The sequence below is a fragment of the Vulpes vulpes genome, chromosome 4 (genome assembly GCF_048418805.1).
Source record: "Vulpes vulpes isolate BD-2025 chromosome 4, VulVul3, whole genome shotgun sequence".
In the NCBI taxonomy this organism is placed as follows: domain Eukaryota; kingdom Metazoa; phylum Chordata; class Mammalia; order Carnivora; family Canidae; genus Vulpes; species Vulpes vulpes.
In genome coordinates this window covers 83,164,486-83,183,940 of record NC_132783.1, presented here as the reverse complement: position 1 = coordinate 83,183,940, position 19,455 = coordinate 83,164,486, and the positions used below count along the sequence as shown (strand labels likewise).

The following is a 19,455-nucleotide window of genomic DNA, read 5'->3' as shown; positions in this document are numbered from 1 at the left end:
GTTATCTCAAATAGATACCTGCACACACCTGTTCATAGCAACATTATTCACAATATCTTAGCCACAGAAGTAACTCAAGTGCCTGTCAATGGATGAGTGGCTAAATAAAAGGTGGTATATATACACAGTGGAATATTATTTAGCCTTATGAAGGAAGGAAATCCTGTCATACACTACAACATGGATGAACCTGGTGGATGTTATGCTAAGTGAAGTAAATCAATCACACAAAGACAAACACTATATGATCTCACTTACATGAGGTGTCTAAAGTAGTAGACTTCATAGAAATAGAAAATAGATAGTGGTTGCCAACCATGGTGGGGGGTCGAGGGAGAAGGAATGGAGAATTGTTGTTTCATGGATATAGAGTTTCAGTTTTGCAAGATAAAAAAATTCTGGAAATCTGTTGCATAACAATGTGAACATATGTAACACTACTAAACTATACATTTAGAATTGGTTTAGATGGTCAGTTTTTTGTCGTATGTTTTTTTAAACCACAATATCTTAAAAAAGTGAAAGAAAATTAACTTTTTGGTAATATTTTCTTAGAGAGCTTCTCTTTTGAATGACCCCAGAGTAAAGCTATAGGGATACACACTGCTGAAAAAGCTGATATTCTAAAAGATGAGAATTTTAACACACTTGAGTGAGGAAGGCAGGGAGATTTGTGTGGAGGGGGAACAGAGGTTGAACCCATCCATGTACTACCTTGGCAAGTGTGGTTATCCTCAGATAGCACCAAGCCCCGGGGACATTCACACTGATAGCCCTTCTCAGACACCAGGCACAGGTGGCTGCAACCACCGTTGTTACTGTGACATCCTTCAATGTCTGCAATAAAACCAAAAGAAAAGGGAATGATCCTGCAGGCCTCTTCCCTGAGAATTCTGGTTCTTGGGATAGCACTTGGCATCAGGGAATACACCTGACTCATCACAGTGTCACTGGGGCCTAACTCAGTCACTGAGTCATGTAGGGAAGCCCACAAAAAAAAGTTTATTCAATGTGATAGCTGCAAAGAGCAATCTTACAACATCCAAAGCTCTAACCTCTTCATCTGGTCATTTTGTAGAATGTCCTTCAATCTGGATTTGTCTGTTTCTCTCATGGTTACACTACAGTTTTGGGGAGGAAGACCCAAAAGTCATTTCTTAACTGCTGTAACATTTAATGTACCCATTTTGAAATTTTATAGAATATTACAGATATAAATGAGACTGACAAAACATAAATTCAACTAGACTAGCTAGATGGATCATTTAGTTATTGCCAGTTGGTCGGATTGCCTGGGATATATGTTTTGGGCTGACAGCACACTATAAAAATGAGGCCTGGATAACACACTAAGAGGGTCTACTCCATCAAGCTCTTTGCTACTTTCCTCTTTTGAGGCAGTTTTTAAGTTTCCTTTTAAAAAGTTTTGCATTTTTTGAGGGCGCCTAGGTGGCTCAATCAGTTAAGCATCCAACTCTTGATCTTAGCTCAGGTCATGATCTCAGGGTCATGAGTTCAAGCTCCACCAAAAAAAAAAAAAAAAAGTAAAAAGTCTTGCATTTTCAAAAAGCATACTCAACAAGTGGACAAGAAAAGAGGATTCAACTGAAAACTAAAGAGACTACCATATGATTTCATAGTAGAGAAAAATTAATGACCTTTGTGGGCTCTGGAATTATCTTCTAGGTCAGGAGTCATCAAACTCCGGCCTGCTACACGCCCTTGGAAGTTTTACTGGCACACAGCCACATCCATTCATTCACCTATTGTCTATGAGGGCTTTCTCACTACATGGTAGACTTGAACAGTTGCAACAGATTCCATTTGATCTGCACAGCCTAAAATGCCTACTATTTGGCCTACACAGGAAAAGTTTGCTGCCCCTGTTCTAGGGGTAAGATAAATAAAGGGGATGCTTTTAAATCATCTCAGCTGCTTAAGGAAAGATTTGAACTGATTTCCAGTTATAGTTAAAATTCTCAATAATTCTCAGTTCAAAAATAGTAAAAAAAAATTAGTTCTTTGGAACATCAATAAATTAACTGGGGATGAATCAATTTTGGTGAAACATATACAGAGTGTAAATTTACAGCGAATTAATCCTTGCAAAACTTAAGAAAGATTAGGCTATGACCTGTTTATAAATCTGGATACTTAAAAATGATAAAAGTACTGCTATGGGTTTTTAAAAAGCTGAAAACGATATATAACAATGTAGATGACAGCATAAAAATATACTATAAAATGTTAAAATCAACATTAATGGGAATTTTTTTTTCCTAAAAATGATCTTCCTGGGGCAACTGCGTGGCTCAGTCTGTTGAACATCTGACTCTTGGTTTTGGCTTTGGTCGTGATCTCAGGGTCATGAAATCGAGCACTACGTAGGGCTCCACACTCAGTGGGGAGTCTGTTTGGGATTCTCTCCTCCCTTTATCCCTCCTCCTGCTCACATATGTGCTCTCTCTCTCTAAAAAAATAAATAAATATTAAAATGAGTACATAAAAATAATCTTCTTTAAGTCATTTAATTTCTCTGTGTCTCAATTTCATATTTCATATTTCAATCTTTGTAAAAGGAAGGAGTTGGAGTCAATGTTCACTTAGGGTATTTCCAAGCCTAAAACTGCAAAGCACAAAAATTGAAATTCTAGGTTGGCTTACAGGACTTAAGTCTTGCATGAAGGTATTCCAAAATGTTTGGATAGATCTGGCAAGTGGGATTGTGGGTCACTTTAGTTATCTTTCAATTTACTCCTCCATTATTTTCTTCTATGAACATAATTTTCATAATGAGACAAAATAATATAAATTACTTAAAATTAAAAAGAGCCACTTTTTTAAAAAAGATATAATTATTTTACAGACTAACCAAAGATTAGTTGGTTAGTCTGTAAAAACAATTATGTTTGAACTGTCAATAAAACTTAAGGTTTCAGGGACACCAGGATGGCTCAGTCGGTTGAGAGTCTGACTCTTAATTTTGGCTCAGGTCATGATCTCAAGGTTATGAGATGGACCTCTGCATGGGGCTCCTCACTAAGTGGGGAGTCTGTGAGATTCTCTCTCCTTCTGCCCCTTCCCCCTCTCCCACTGTGCTGTCCTCTCTCTAAAATAAATAAATAAATCCTTAAAAAATAACTTAAGGGTTTCAAATATAAACCTTAACGCTAAAGTATAACTTATGTACAAATTTTATCCTCTGTGAAAACACTTTTCAATTGTGACTATTAGGTTTTAAAATTATATGAGGATTAACAGTAATACTTCCAATAAAAAGCTCATGAATAATTACAAATGTTCCTCATGGAACATTTTAATATTCAAATATGCAAAGATTATTACATAAAATAATTAAGATTTAAGGAAGATTCAGGACATTACCTGTATTCGATAAAATTTAAAGTACACCTAGTCTTGTTATAAGGGACAGTAATTTAATATTCTGGCTAATGGTCCTTAGTGAATAATGCAAACTTGGTTGCATAGAATAAAGTGTGGGAACTAGTCATAATTTTTCCTTTTGGGGTAGTATTTTATTATATTGACTATAACTCAAATAAAGTGAACTCTTATAAGCAGTATTATACCACAAATTCAATTAGTCTCAGGGACAAATCATATGTCCTCTGAAATAATAATAATTAAGCCATTTATCTCTTTATATAATCTGCAAAAAGGTTTTTTTTTCTTTTGATCCCTCAACTCCCAACATCATGAGATTCAGACTTAATTAAGTAGAAATGATGACATTTTAGTTTTGATAATTTGCAAGGGCAAATGTGCCTTACAGAAGGGACATTTTCTAAATTTCATACTGCTGTCACAAATTTCAGCTATTTGACATACATTACAAATTATTTTTATTACTTAATCATATAATATGTACATAGCATTCCTGCTATTAAAAATAGATAATGTGGGGTCCCAGTTGAACACGTGACTCTTGGTTTTGGCTCAGGTTGTGATCTAAGGGTTGTGGGATTGAGCCCCGTATGGGGTTCCATACTCAATGCCAGAGTCTGCTTGAGATTCTCTTCTTACTTCCCCACCCCCACCCCACTCATGTTCTGTCTCTCTCAAATAAATACATAAATAAATAAATACAAACTTCAAGAATAAAAGATAATGTTACTTATTTCCCCCAAAGTGTATTAATCTCCAATAAATGCAAAGCACAAAGGGGGTAAAAAAGGCTTCAGGTGAACTAGTTTTCCAAACTTTCAAGATGGTAAGACTCACCTAATGGAACTTGGTAAAAACACAAATTGTAAGGCCCATCTCGCCCCACTAAACCAAGCTTCCAGGAGAGAAGCCTGGGAAGAGCCAGGTGTGAAAGCATCTGGGTGATTCTTCTAAGCAGGAATGTTTGAGAAACCAATTTTGCTACCACCTCTATTTCTTGCTACTCCAGGTATGCTCCGGGATCTGCAGCAGAGCTGTCACCTAGAAGTTATTTAGAAATGCACTCTCTCCCTGACCCCAGACCTTCTGAATCAGCATCTGCATTTTAAAAAGATCCCAGATGATTTACAGGTATATTAATGTTTGAGAAACACATAATATCCTATTTTTATTTCCCAAATCAAAACAGATGAAGAGTCTGTAGAGCCTGTGACTGTTGATCCTGGGACTGTGAGTTCGAGCAGCATGTTAAGGGTAGAGATTACTTTTTTTTGTTTTAGGTGGCTTTCTGCCTCTTGCAAAATGCAACAACTCCTTCCTGTTAAATCTTGAAGATAAAATCAACACTGAATTCTGCTCCTCAACATCGGTGAACCCCTTTTGTCATTTTTTTACACAGCCCAACCTTGACTCTTTTCTAACATTGGACAGTTTCATGAACATCAATCAAAGAATGAGTCAATGGCTTAGTTGGAGCTCTTGATCTGAATCCCTTCTTGCCCATTCTCACCTTCACATGTCTTGCCATCATTTCTTAGCACACGGCCAACCCCACACTCACAGCGATATGAATTTTTCAGGTTTACACAAATCTCACTGCAGCCACCATTGTTTTGCTCACATTCATTTTCATCTGTAGAAGAGAAACCACACCATTTACATACTGCTGAGCAACACAATCTTTTCCCAAGCCCCTTAGCAGAATCTTCACATTTTCAGAGCCTATTGATACAACTCCTTTGCTATAATCCTTATAATTACTTCCATCAACTTGATCTCCTCAACCAAGTTATTTGTCCATTTGCCCTCTGCTGGAGTACAAGGCACTTCGTTGTTTGCCAATTAATTCCCTTCTAAGAGCAAAACTGAAGGGAAATGATGTTTCTTTTGTTACCTGGATTCACCTTTTCTTTTTTTTTTTTTTTTTTTTGTATTGGTGACTATCATTTACTCCAGTGAGTTCCTGAAGATTTGCTAAATAAATATAGCCTTATAAATCAGACTGTGTTTTAAATACATCAAAGGCATTTACATCACAGAAGTAAATAGCTGATAAAATTTTGTGTGAGGCAGTCTTCTGTTATAACATGAACAACTGCCCTTGAAGTCTATTTTAAATATGGGAATATTCCTACACTGTACTTAAGCAAGGATTGTTAACCTTTTAAGAATCTAATGAAGGATATGGACTCTTGCTATAAGAAAATGCATAGCTGGGAACAAATGTCAATCCTCTTCCTTCTATAAGGAAAGGGAAGCTTGGGAACTAAATGTATCATGGCTCAGGGTTGGGGTTTGAGGGTTGGGATTTAAACACCCACGGGGTGACAGAAGGCATGGCCTTGGGCCCAGAGGAAGTGATGAGCTGCAATTGAAACCTTACTTAAATCCAGGACCCCAGAAAAGATATCCCCACAATGAATGGAGGAGTAGAACTTTGCCCCAAGGCCCATGGACGCAGTAAGCAAGCTCTCTCTGAGGCTCTAGGGGAGAGAAAAGCCTTCATGAACAACAGGAACCCCAAGTCAGGTCTTGCCACGGGTGAAGTATGAACTTATCTTAAAGCTGAGAAATTGGTATAAAATTGGGCCTGGACCAGGGCACCTGGGTGGCTCAGTGGTTAGGCATCTGCCTTTGGCTCAGGGCGTGATCCCAGGGTCCTGGGATCGAGTCCTGCATTGGGCTCCCTGTGGGGAGCCTACTTCTCCCTCTGCCTGTGTCTCTGCCTCTATCTCTGTGTCTCTCATGAATAAATAAACAAACAAATTTTAAAAGTCTTTTAAAAAACTTGGCCTGGACCGATGAAGCTTCTGTGATACCTGATAGAAGCATCTGAAAAACTGCTCTGTAGTCAAACTTCCACAAACCAGGTGGTCAGAGCAGCTCCACAGAAACACAATTACAACAGAAGGTGGTTTGCCACAAAACACTACACAGGAGGAAATGATCCACCATGAGAATGACTCAGCAAGATTACAAATGGGAGGCTTTGAGCTGGAGATAACAGAATAATCCAGAAAAATCCATGTTGCAAGGATTTTAAAAATCACTAAACAGATAGAAGAAAGGATAGTAACCAAGATAAAGGAGTGTGCAAAAATACAAGGCAATGAGATGAGCCCTGGGTGTTATACTATATGTTGGCAAATTGAATTTAAATAAAATGAAAAAGAAAAGAAAAGAAAAGAAAAGAAAAGAAAAGAAAAGAAAAGAAAAGACAAGGAGGAATTGAAACCAAACAAACATAGAACTTGTAGAAATGAGAAATGTAGTGGTTAAGAGTAGACTCTTCATTGGAGCCACTACTGCCTGGAAAGCGGTTGCAGCTCTCCCAGATGTGGCCACACTCTGTTCCAAGCTTGGACAATTTACCTTGAGACCGATTTTTTTTTTTTTTTTTTAATGTGAGAGAGTAATACCCTTCTACTGACTTAAGCTGTTGTTACTCGGGAATTTATTATCATTTACAGCCTTAGATACTCTGTGTCCCAGCAATTCCACTTTTATGGGTATGCTCTAGAGAAAATCTCACATGTGGAGAATCATTTTAATGTAAATTTTAAGAACATAAAAACAACACTCTGTATTGTTAGGGTACATACAAAAATGATAAAAGCATAAAAACAGGCACCAGAAGAATACACACTGACTTCACAACAGTGATTACCCCTGGAGGATGAAATAGGAAAATGAAAAAGGAGATGGAGTGAGATGGCTTTATTTGTATTTGTAAAATTTTATTAGAAAGAAAAAGGAAAAAAAATGAACTATAGTTAAATCAGGGTACATGATTTATATCATTTTATCATCTTGGCCAGAAATCCTGTAGTATTATTTTCCTTTACTTTTCTCTCTGCCTGAAAAAAATTTACATAATTTAAAATAAAGAATTAAAATTGTTACTTTAAAAAAAAATAAAGGAAAACTGACATAATGCACATTAACACAAAACTTTGCCTTCGATTTTAGGGAATTCATGACCCCCCTGAAATAGACAGATCTTAGGTAGGAACTGGGGGTTTTCCACTATGTACTGCTGGGCAACAATGTTCAAGATAAATTGTTAAGCAAGAGATGTGTATGATATGCAACCTTTGGCATAAGAAAAGGGCACTAAATAAACATATATATTTGCATTTTTTTATATCTGCCTGAAGAAACCCAGGGAGCACACATAAGAAAATAATATAAGAGGGGCGCCTGGGTGGCTCAGTCTGTTAAGCATCTGCCTTCAGCTCAGGTCATGATCCCCAGGTCCTGCGATGGAGCCCCACATTGGGCTTCCTGCTCAGCATACAGCCTGCTTCTCCCTCTGCCTGCTGCTTCCCCTGCTTGTGCTCTCTCTCTCTCTGTCAAATAAATAAATAAAATCTTTAGAAAAAATATAATAAAAGAGTTTACCTGAGATGGGGTTGGAGAACAGAGAAATACCACAAATGGAGGACAGAGAGCTAGACATTTCATTGGATACCTTTCATGCTGTTTAATTTGGGACCCATTAAGGCTGAGGGGCACCTGGGTGGTGGGATCAAGCCCCATGTAGGGCTCCACACTGGTGGAGATTCTCTCCCTCTGCCCCTCCCCCATTGGCGTGTATGCTTTCTTTCAAATAAATAAATAAAATATTTAAAAAACAAATAAAAAAAATCCCAAAAGCTGAATGATGAAACAAAGCCTGCCTTAAAATGACATCAAATATTTGCCAAGCACACTGTGTATGTGTGTTTGTGCATGTGTGTGTGCATAAGAGAGACAAAGACAGAGACAGAGACAGAGAGAGAAAGACAGAGTGAAGGAGGGCAGGAGGGTGGAAGAATGGAGGTTGGGGAAGATTATAGGAACCATCCTCTCCAGTATCCCAAACCTTAGCATTAAATGACACAAAGTCCATCACAGAAGAGCTCTAACAGTTGGTATGGGGGGCATAAACATGCTCCATAGGATGGTCCGCGGGGTTCATTAAGGAGGCTGAAGAACAAAAGCTTTTCTAAAACAAGAATCTTTTTTATATACCTTTCAACCTAATCTCCATTCCATTCTGAGCAGTTACTATTCCTCTTGAGGAGGTGGGTATCAGCCAGTCCTCCCTTTCTCTCTGTGTTTTAAATCTATTTGAATCTGAATACAAAAGGTTTCATAATGGGAAAAGATATGATCTTCATTCTTGGGTTTTTCAACTCTATTTTCTTCCAATTACAGACAACAACACATTTACAAGGAGACAACTTTATATTTCCTAGAAAATATTCTGACTCCCCTTTCTTGCTACTCAGAGAAACCGTAATCATTTCAGTGAAGCCATAGAACTATGTCCTTAGATAATTCTAGACCAAAGCCACCCAACAGAAATACAAAGCAAGCCACATAAGTAATTTAATATTTTCTAGTAGTCACATTAAAAAATTCTAATAATACATTTAATTCAGTACATCTAAAATATTTCATCTCAATATAAAATCATTATTAAAATTATAGAGATATTTTTCATTCTTTTTTGAATGAATCAAGTGTATATTTTATACTTATAGCACATCTCAATTTGGATGCTAATTTTGATTGGAAATACTTGATCAGTATTTAGTCATAAAATTTACAGTTGGTTACTCAAGTTGTCCCAAACATTTTAAATTTTCCAACAACTGAGTCAAGCGTCCGTTTTTATATTAAAATTAGGTAAAATTACAGGGCACCTGGCTGGCTCAGTGCTTAAGCATCTGCCTTTGGCTCAGGGTGTGATCACCACATCAGGCTCCGAGCCTGCCTCTCCCTCTGCCTATGTCTCTGCCTCTTTCTGCGTGTCTCTCATGAATAAATAAATAAATAAATAATTTTTAAAAAATTAGGTAAAATAAAATTTTTTTCAGTCACACATCAAGAGCTCCACAGCCACACACAGCTAGGGTTTGCTGTACTGGACTGTGCGATTCTAGACTGTTCCTACACACAATATAAATTTAGTTCAGTCATGAACTAAAAAGGCAAACCCCATTGTTAAGTGTTTAGAGACACAGACTAGATAAACGACAGAGCTCTGACTCGGGAAGTTTTGAGTTTGTCCTTTTGATCTAATGGCCTGTTTCCACGTCAAGATGAGTTTCTTACCGAGGCATGTCTGCCTGTCGGGGCCTAGCACAGTTCCCGGAGAGCACGTGCACTCACTGGTGTCCACACAGCTGCCATGGCAGTCTTCATCGCAGATGTCATAAAAATCTGTGGAAGGATGAAGCCAACTTTTCATGAGGGGCGAGGACCAGAGGGCACTTTCATTCGTGAGGGAGCCTCACGAGTTCAGTCATGAAGTCTGAGTTCCTGGACAACATCAAGAGAGTTCTCATTGTTCAGGGTCTATGTAACCCAATGGAATGAGAGAGTGCCTGGGACATCTGTCATTCAGATCAATGATTCCCAACTTGAGATCCATGGGTGATAGAGTTTCTGCAAATTTAAAACCTCACCAAATGTGAACTGGAGATTAAATAAATGTTATGCCCCACTCTTCTATGTACCATGTTTTCTTTAATGCCTACAGATTTTGGTGGGATTAATAACACAAAAATTCATTTTAAAATATTACTGATCTCAAACTCGCTTTTCTCATTACATATCATTTTTTAAAATCAATGGATACTACGCACGATGGTACCCTATGGGTGTCTGATACATATTTTAAGAAAGGGTCCTCCATATTCAAAAAGGTTGGAAATCCATTATCTAGATAACCCAAGTCAATATCCCATTTTCTAATGTTTTGTTTGAACAGAACAAAGACAAAATAAAATAGAACTGATCAGAGTCACAGCTCCCTTCCCTCTCATAATCTGAAGTTATCTGGGGCCCTAAATCAATGTTATTCAGACTGTGAAATACTATCCTGAATTTCATAGTGCATTTTTCTGATGCGCTCTATGGCCCTCACAGGGGAGGAAAAAGAGCACAGAGAAGGTACTCACGACCACAGTAGACATGAAAACAGACACTTGGCTTGGTCAGACGATACACATAGTAGCCTCCCGGGCAAGCCTTGACCTCCACTGTGGTGTTCCAGAGGCAGCAGTTCCCATTGAAGCTTGCACAGGCCTGGCGTTGCACAATGCCATCACCTTCAAGAGGGTGGCTGCCATTGAGCCAGACAGGTGCATGGGTTCCACAGTGATTTTCCGGTATGCAGAAGGTGGGCATGGCATCCCCCGCCATGCCTGTGAAGCGGTACCACTCCCCATCCACATGGTTGTCACATAGAGGAGAACCTTGAGACTCGTCCAACTGATGGTCAGTGTTCCTCCATGGCTCATTCAAACTGATGTAAGCAGAACAAGGATCTAGGGCTGGGAATTTGAAAAGGCACCTTGTGATGTCTCAAACTACAATGGCAGGAGCCTGCTGAGTCCACCTTCTTGGTCTTACATTTTAGCTGTTTTTTTTTTTTTTAAAGAAAGAAATAATCTAAAATCCCCCTCAAATTGACTGAAACACATTTTATAAATGCCTTTTACAAAATTATTTCAAATCTGTTTAAGGGTTAGTGTTACTGTTGGACTAAACTTTTTATCCAGAGTAATCATTTGATAGAAGGATAGTTGATCAGACCAAGGGAGGTTAGGATTATAGTCTCACTGAACTCGGTAGTGCTCAGAAAATATTCTGAATATTGTGTTCACCTGGAGACTATATTACACGAAAGTATGGACAAACCTGGTGTCCTGAGAAAAGTGACCAGACTTGGAAGGGAGTCTAAAACTTACTAACCAGGGAAGAACCTGAGAACTATAGTTTGGAGGAAAAAAAGACTGAAGAGCATGAACCAGTTCTCACAAATCTAGGTTCTCTGTTATAAAAGCAAGAACAGATCATTGGGGGAGCACATTTTAGTTCAGCTGTGGTATAACGGAGAGGCTGTATCACAGTGTTGTAAGCTCTTCATCTTTGGAAATTCTCAAAGTGTTTAGATGGTCATTTGTACGCAAGACTGTAGATGAAATTTTGCACTATTGGAAAGTTTGTCTTGTTAATAAGGTGTATAGCTCATTCCACTGAAAAGGAAAATGCCTCTGGCAGATGTCTGCTGTTTCGAAATATACAGCATATTGGCAAATTATTACCAAAGATATTCTCTAAGTGAATGTCGGTACATTTGCCATCAGCTTATTGAAAATATGAACTTTGTGTATAAAGAATCAGCCATGGCATCACTATCTATAAGAGAGCCTAATTTCTCAAGCTTGCATTTTTAATGCGTAAAATCACATGGATCTTATCAAAAAAATTTTAATGACTAAAGACACCAGTATCCCCAATATTCTCAGTTTCCCTCAATTTCAGGGAAACATTGAATTAATATGGGCGGTTTGTCCTTATGAAGACTCTATAAAGCCAAGAAATTCTGGAAAGGAACCCTAGCCAGAGAGTACTATCTTTTGTAACGCACATGAGGCTGACTTGCCTGACACTGTAGGCAGGGAATTCACATTAAGACGGATACATTTTATAGGCAGAAAATACAGTTTTAGCAGATACTGCACGATAATTAAATGTGGATGGGCCATGATCATAAAATTTAAGTTGTCTAGAAAATATTTTGGATTTTCCCAGTCTACGTTTCAAACTCCAGTTCACTCTCTAAATTCAATCACGTGTAGAGGAGGGTGTAGCCTGGTGCTAATGGTCCCGAAGAGAATATGACGGTTTGGGACAGGAAATAAGTTGGCTATGGCATTTTCTGGAAATAACACATTTGCAGAGTTGCACATGGCAGGAGACACTCTCTCTCTTTTACAATGTCCCTGAGAGAGGTGCCTGGGCACCTCAGTGGTTGAGAGTCTGGCTTCAGCTCAGGTGGTGATCCCGGGGTCCTGAGATCGAGTCCCGCATCAGTGTCCCCACAGGGAGCCTGCTTCTCCCTCTGCCTACCTCTCTGAGTCTCTCATGAATGAATAAATAAAATCTTAAAAAAAAAAATGTCCCTGAGATATCCCAGCTGTGCCCTAGACCATATCTGATGTCACTTGAGGGCAGGAAATGTCCTCAAAGAGACTGCCTCTCCTCTCAAACAGGAAAAATTCTCTCATCTGTCCTCCCAGCTGCAGTTCTCTTCAGAAACCTGGTTTCCAGGGCAATTTCGCAGGTGATTATAAATTCATAGAAATATTTGGTTGATCTCCTTGGCTCTAATTTTACAAGAAATGGTTAGGTACTCAACTCTTAATGGCTTTTGCAGAAATCCCTAAACCTCCCTCAATAACTATTTCATGATTTATAAAGTCTTTCCTTAAATTTAACTGTCATTTCTTGTGCTCTCTGTTAAAAGTTCACTTCCTCTCATTGAAGCAGGGCTGATGGCACAAATAGGTGACAGGACGTCACCGACTATCTTCTGTAAAATAAATATATTTTTTAAGTCATCCACGCAATATTTTCTAACATTAAATAACCGGTCCGTCTGAATAACCCCTTCAGTCCTCTCATACCCAGGCCTGGGCAGGCTCGCCTCAGGGTCTCGGTGCCGAGCCTGGAAGCCGGGACTGGGCGCCCGGCGCGCTCCCTAACTGGGCGGTCCTCCCGGAGGCGCCAGCCCCGCCCTGCTGTCGGGCCGGCCTGGGGGCTCCTCGGCCTTGACCGGGTCCCCCAGGGGCGCCTCTGTGTCCCCCAAGGGCCGTCGGTGTGTGTGTCCCCCAGGGGCGTCGGTGTGTGTGTCCCCCAGAGCCGTCGGTGTGTGTGTGCCCAGGGCCTTCGGTGTGTGTGTCCCCCAGGGCCGTCGGTGTGTGTGTCCCCCAGGGGCGTCGGTGTGTGTGTCCCCCAGGGGCGTCGGTGTGTGTGTCCCCCAGGGGCGTCGGTGTGTGTCCCCAGAGCCGTCGGTGTGTGTGTCCCCAGGGCCATCGGTGTGTGTGTCCCCAGGGCCTTCGGTGTGTGTGTCCCCCAGGGGCGTCGGTGTGTGTGTCCCCCAGGGGCGTCGGTGTGTGTGTCCCCCAGGGGCGTCGGTGTGTGTCCCCAGAGCCGTCGGTGTGTGTGTCCCCAGGGCCTTCGGTGTGTGTGTCCCCCAGGGCCGTCGGTGTGTGTCCCCAGAGCCGTCGGTGTGTGTGTCCCCAGGGCCTTCGGTGTGTGTGTCCCCCAGGGGTGTCGGTGTGTGTCCCCCAGGGGCGTCGGTGTGAGTGTCCCTAGGGCCGTCGCTGTGTGTCCCCCCAGGGGCGTCGGTGTGTCCCCCCAGGGCCGTCAGTGTGTGTCCTCCAGGACCGGCCCCTCGCAGCCAAGTGGGGAGCCAAGTGCAGAGGGACCCTGCCCCTCTGGCCCAGCCCAGCAGGTGGAGGCTACTCGGCCCCTCCAGCTAGGTCCTGAAGCTCCGGGTGCCCTTCCTTCCCTCTCCCTCCGTCCCCCTCTCCCCCTTTGCTTTCTGCTCCCTCCCCTCCTCTCCCTCCCTTTCTCTCCTTTTCTCTCACTTCCCCTCTCCTCCCAGGGAAGGCCCCCTCCCTGCTCCCCAGCGCCCAGAGTTTCTCTTTATCTCACTTTTGGCGTTGAGTCAAACATCCTAGAAGGGCTACAAAAAAATTAATAAAATAAAAAAGGTCTGGGAGGGAGATCTATGATGGGAACAAGAGGTACTAGAGGAAGGGTAAGCAATTAAAAATAAGAAGAAAGGGCAGTGGAAGTTGTGGGGTGGTGGGGGGCAGCCTTTGCTTAGGCAAGTCTTGTCTAGTTATTGGCAGCAGATACAGCGTGATTAAACTTAGTTCAAGACTTTTTCTAATAGACTTTTTTTTTTTATGTTTTGGATTTAGGACATACTTGAGAAAATAGTACAAAGAGTTTCCATATACTTGGTGCCCAGTTTCCCCTGTTATGAAACACCATACACTGGGGTGGTATCTTTTCCACAATTAATGATCCACTAGAAATACATTATTATTAACTCAAGTCCATAGTTTAGATTTCCTTTTTTTTCTTGCCTGTGTCTTTATTCCAGGATCCCATCCAGGAAACCAAATTACCCTAATTTTCACATCTTCTAGGGTCTCAAAGCCCATTTTTAATAGGTATCCTTAAAGGTGCTAGAGCAAGACCTGAGTTGCCCTGGAGAAATAAATTGGGGTCAATTAAACAGAGAAACGCCAAAGTGCCAAAAAGCATGGCTCTGTCCATCTCAACCTTCTCTCACTTCCAATTAGAACTTAAATTCTACTGGAAAAAGGAGAAATGTGTTAGTAACTGCAATTGAAACTTTGTTTTGCCTTGTTGGCCACTTTTGTGCCAAGCCCGAAAAGGGAAAGAGTTTAAGATTCTATGCAAAAGTCATATTTTTCAGATGTCCAGACCGAGAAGTTTGATTTATCCAGATCTGTGCCTTTCATGGGGATAGAGCTTTCATTCAGTGCTTTGTATTCACTAAAGAAGAAAAACTCTATCCTCAACTCTAAAGATTATATTTCTGCTTTCAAAGTTGGAATTATACAAGTGCCTATAATATAAAAAAGTTGTAATTCTTTTTACATGTACTCCAAGAAATATTTAACTAGTGGAAAGCTGTTGGATATGGCAGGTCCATGGAAATTCTGGATGCCCAGGCAAGAGGCTAATCGGAACATGAAACAGAAATTCTATGAAAATATATCTATTGTAGGTTATCATAGATTTTTACACTTTTCTAGAACCAGTACTTAAGATACTGGAACCTAACTCTTAATCTGGAAATAATAGCAAATTCCTACAACAAAAAGTTCGTTGTGCCAAGACTCACCCATTAGTGATACAGGTGTGATTGTGATGAAGAGGCAGGTGAGAAGCAGGAACTGAAGCATCCTTCTGGACAAGCCACCAGAACAGACTGGAAATCCTCTTAATTCCAGTCGTCCTTTGTCCCTTTCTTTTTCAAGCGCTTAAAAAAAAAAAAAAAAAAAAGGCCACTAGGCTCTTCTGAAAAAAGACTTTACAGTACTGGCCGGTGCTTTATCAGAGGAAGAGGATGAATGGGATAAGGTGTCCATTGCTCTGGCCTTGACCCCAGATAGAAACACTGCTTTACACTGTCAACAGGGTTACTGATATTTTTCTTTAGGGGGGAAAGAACCCATCACAATCCCTCATCCTCCTATTGTTTTCTCCCAAGAATTCCCTGCAACAAGGCCTCCAGTATCTCATCCAGAAGGGAACTCTAAATGAGGGATGTCCCCTCATGTCAAAACCCTGTTTTGTGACTTCTAGGAATTAATTTCATGATGTAGCCCTACCATTGCTTACCAATGGGATAAAGCCAAATTGTTGCAACTGGTCATTAGGAAATGTCTTGGTCTGATGGTGAAGGAGTTTACAATAGCATACAAAAAAGTAGTAGTAGGGAAAGGTATGGAATGGGGGGACGACATTGTCTTGAAGCAAGCTCCTAAGTGTGTTCCGTTATGGTCTTTGGTCTCAAAACTTCCTAAAGAAACAAGGTTTAAGTTGTGTTTTTACCAATTCAAACAGCAATATCTCATGTTTTCAGAGTGCCTGCCTTCCCCAAATTTAAAATGGTTTAGTGTTATTTTACTAATTCTCACATTAAGATTGAGGTAGAGGCTTTGAATTAGGAACGACTCATTAAATTAACAACACTGAAAAGTGATATTTACAAGGATTTTTTTAGACACAAGAGGCAAAATGAAGGGACCTATATAATATGTGCCCCCGGACAACAGAATGCCGGCTCCCTGGCATTCTATAGTGTTTGGACATCTGAGAATTGGCAAAGCACTATTACTGAAAATAATGTGAAGGGGAAGGACAAAAAGGAAGGTAGAGGGAAAGTTTTTTTTTTTTTTTTTTTTTTTTTACCATTCTTTTTTTAAAGTAGGCTTTGCACCCAACATGGGGCTTGAACTTACGACCCTGAGATCAAGGGTTGCATGCTTTGCCAACTGAGCCACTCAGGTGCCCAAAAAGTTTGTTTGTAAATACTATATGAAGGAAGGATCTGAATGAACCCCAAATTTCTCTTTCCTAATGTTACCTTGACCTGATGCTTTGGCCTCTGTCATTCTTACTCTTTCTCTCATCTGTGTTTCTTGTCTTAATAACCAAATTTCTAGTGACTGGGGAAGGAATATTTATTGCTTTAGGAAGTAGTTCATTAGCTGGTCTTCTTAATCTCTTATCACAATGTTTTCCTACGCTAAGTGGCATTCAAATTATTGTGGCCCCTTTTCTCTAAGGGTTTTGGTTCAATTAAACATTAGTGCTTAGTGGGGGCTAAGTGCCAAGCTGTCTCTGGTTTTTGACAGTGACTAAGGTAAAAGTGGTTCCCGGAAGTACAGAGTTTACAATCATCTAGAGTGGAAAGCTCTAGCAAGGGGTTTCCGGTGATCTAAATTTATAGTTGGCTACTTTATCACTAATGCTAGCAGAACACAGGCAACCTGACCATTTTTAGCTTATTAAGTTGCAATTTGATGATGGCAATGGATGATTCTGGGACTGAGGAACTGTTTCATTGCAGTTAATAGTGCTCTTAACAGAAAAAAACAAAACCCTGCAATTTCCTGTCCCAGAGAAACTATCTGAATGCTTCGTAAGTGTTACAGAGAAACAGAGGACGTGTGCATGAGATAAACCCAGATTTGCTGCCAGGATTGATTGCCAGAGTCAAGGACTTTTACCAGATAGCCCTTTGGTTCTGTAAACAAGCATTCCCAGGATGACAGGACCTCTTTTTTTTCCTTATTCCTATTTTTTCCTTTTTAGTTGACCTGCCCTCTCTTTTTAATCTTTTATGATGAAAAATTTCAAATGTATACAAAAGCATAAAGTACATACAAACACACAGCTGCAGATACTACTATTTTGTCAGTCTTATTTTATTTATACACCAAGATGAATTTCTAACATATGGCTTTTTTTTTTTTTTTTTACAAAACTATGTCATTATTACAACTGTGAAAATTTAGTACCATCTAATATCCATTTCATATTTAAATTTCCCCAGTTGTTTCAAAAATTTCTTTGCATTGCTAGTTTGAGTCAGGATTCAAACAAAAACCATACATTGCATATGGTTGTGTCTCATATATTCTTTTAATCTAGAATGGTCCCCTTCTCCCCCAAGCCCCACATCCTTTGTTGAAGAAAGTCAGTTATTTGTCCTATAGAATGTCTCACATTCTGTATTTGTCTGACTGCTTCTTGGGATGTCTTTTGGCATCCCTTTTCCCATATAATTTTTATTTATGGGAATAAATATTTTATAAATAAAATATTTTTTATTTTTAAATAAAATATTATTTTTAAAATATTTTTTATTTTTAAATCCCATGTAAGATTTATTTATTCATTCATTCATTCATGAGAGACACAGAGAGAGAGAGAGGCAGAGACACAGGCAGAGGGAGAAGCAGGCTCCCTGTGGGGAGCCCGATGTGGAACTCCATCCCAGAGCTCTGGGATCACACCCTGAACTGAAGGCAGACGCTCAATCGCTGAGCCACCCAGGCATCCCCTTTTTCCATATAATGTTAATTCTTGTTCATATTTTATTTTTCCAAAGTATGTGCTATTAGAAATTAAAAACAAAAATACTCTGGTGACACTGAAAGAATTTAATGTACAGTGGGGGACATAGGTCAGTTAGGAGATAGATAAACCAGTCTGCTATTCAGGAAAGATCTGAGCTTACCTAACAATTTGAGAACTACCCGCATATAAATGGAGGAGGGGAGTGGGTGAGATCATCCATGGAAAATGGGGTCCAATATGAAACCTTGGAGAAGCCCAACATCAAAGATGTGGGCAAAGGAGGAGGATACTGCAAATGAGACCAAGAGGTAGTCAGAAATTTAAAGAAGGAAACCCAAGAGTAGAGTCATAGGAGCTGAGGACAGTTTCAAGAAAGAGGGATTGCTCAGTGGATGATGCATTTATAAAACATATGCAAATGAAAATTTACGAGACAGGTCATTTTATATTCAGTAGAATTCATTAAAATTCACCTATACATTTGTCCTAAGGGAGTAACTATGTAGTACATTCTGGAAGACAAGGAGTTTGTACTTACTTGAGAGAGCAACTAACTAAAAATCCTTGGCAGTGATAATAACAGATTAAAGGGTATCCCTGGGTGGCTCAGCGGTTTAGCGCCTGCCTTTGGCCCAGGGCGCGATCCTGGAATCCCGGGATCGAGTCCCACGTCGGGCTCCTGGCACGGAGCCTGCTTCTCCCTCCTCCTGGGTCTCTGCCTCTCTCTCTCTCTATGTCTATCATAAATAAATAAATAAATAAATAAATAAATAAATAAATAAATAAATCTTTAAAAAAACAAACAAACAGATCACAACTAGGGCATCTAGGTGGTGCAGTCAGTTGAGTGACCGACTCTTGATTTCGGCTCAGGTCACAATCTTGGGGTTGTGGGATTGAGCCCCATGTGGGGCTCTGTGCTCAGTGGGGTCTGTTTGAGATACTCTCTCTCCCTCCGCCTCTCCCTCTCTCTCAAGTAATGAATCTTTTTTTTTTTTTTTAATATTTCATTTATCTGAGAGAGCAAGAGCAAGAGGGATCACAGAGGGAGGAAGAGAAGCACACTACCTGCTGAGCAGGGAGCCCAATGTGGGTCTTGACCCCAGGACCCTGGGATCATGACCTGAGCTAAAGGCAGCCGCTTAACTAAGCCACTCAGGAGCTCATTTTTGTTTTTGTAAGCATCTACTATGTGCTCATCACTACTCTCCTGCCCATAAGCAAGATGCAACAGTACATGTGACGTGAGCTCTATTCCTTTCATTTACCATATTCACCATACTCACCAATCCTCTATCACTTGGTTTCGTTGTTGGTCATAGGATTCACTGGTGAGTTGTGATTAGATGTCCTGTGCTTCAGTTTCCTTTCTCTTTAAGGCATTGGTTTGACTAGACCAACAGTTCCCATCAAAATCACCAGGACTTACTAGGACAGATTGCTGGCCCCATGCCTAGTTTCTGATTCAGTAGGGATCAGAGAACTTGCATTTTTAACAAGGAGATACCAGGTTGCTGCTCCTGCAATCATACCATGAGAACCCTTTTTACTTTTCCAGCTCCAAAGGTCTATTATCCT

General features: G+C 40.3%; 1 protein-coding gene across 1 annotated transcript in view; it reads right to left on the bottom strand.

Annotated features, from left to right (window-relative positions):
* The window catches only part of OIT3 (oncoprotein induced transcript 3), a 29,091-nt gene extending 10,477 nt beyond the window's left edge, over nucleotides 1-18,614 (bottom strand). The window contains exons 1-6 of the mRNA XM_026004338.2: nucleotides 18,416-18,614; nucleotides 15,131-15,268; nucleotides 10,356-10,730; nucleotides 9,508-9,615; nucleotides 4,916-5,038; nucleotides 715-837 (exon numbers count right to left, since the gene is read on the bottom strand). Of these exons, the coding sequence (XP_025860123.2) occupies nucleotides 715-837; nucleotides 4,916-5,038; nucleotides 9,508-9,615; nucleotides 10,356-10,730; nucleotides 15,131-15,191 (790 nt within the window). The 5' untranslated portion in view covers nucleotides 15,192-15,268; nucleotides 18,416-18,614. The remainder of the gene's footprint in view (nucleotides 1-714; nucleotides 838-4,915; nucleotides 5,039-9,507; nucleotides 9,616-10,355; nucleotides 10,731-15,130; nucleotides 15,269-18,415) is intronic.
* Between the last annotated feature and the right edge of the window lie 841 nt (nucleotides 18,615-19,455).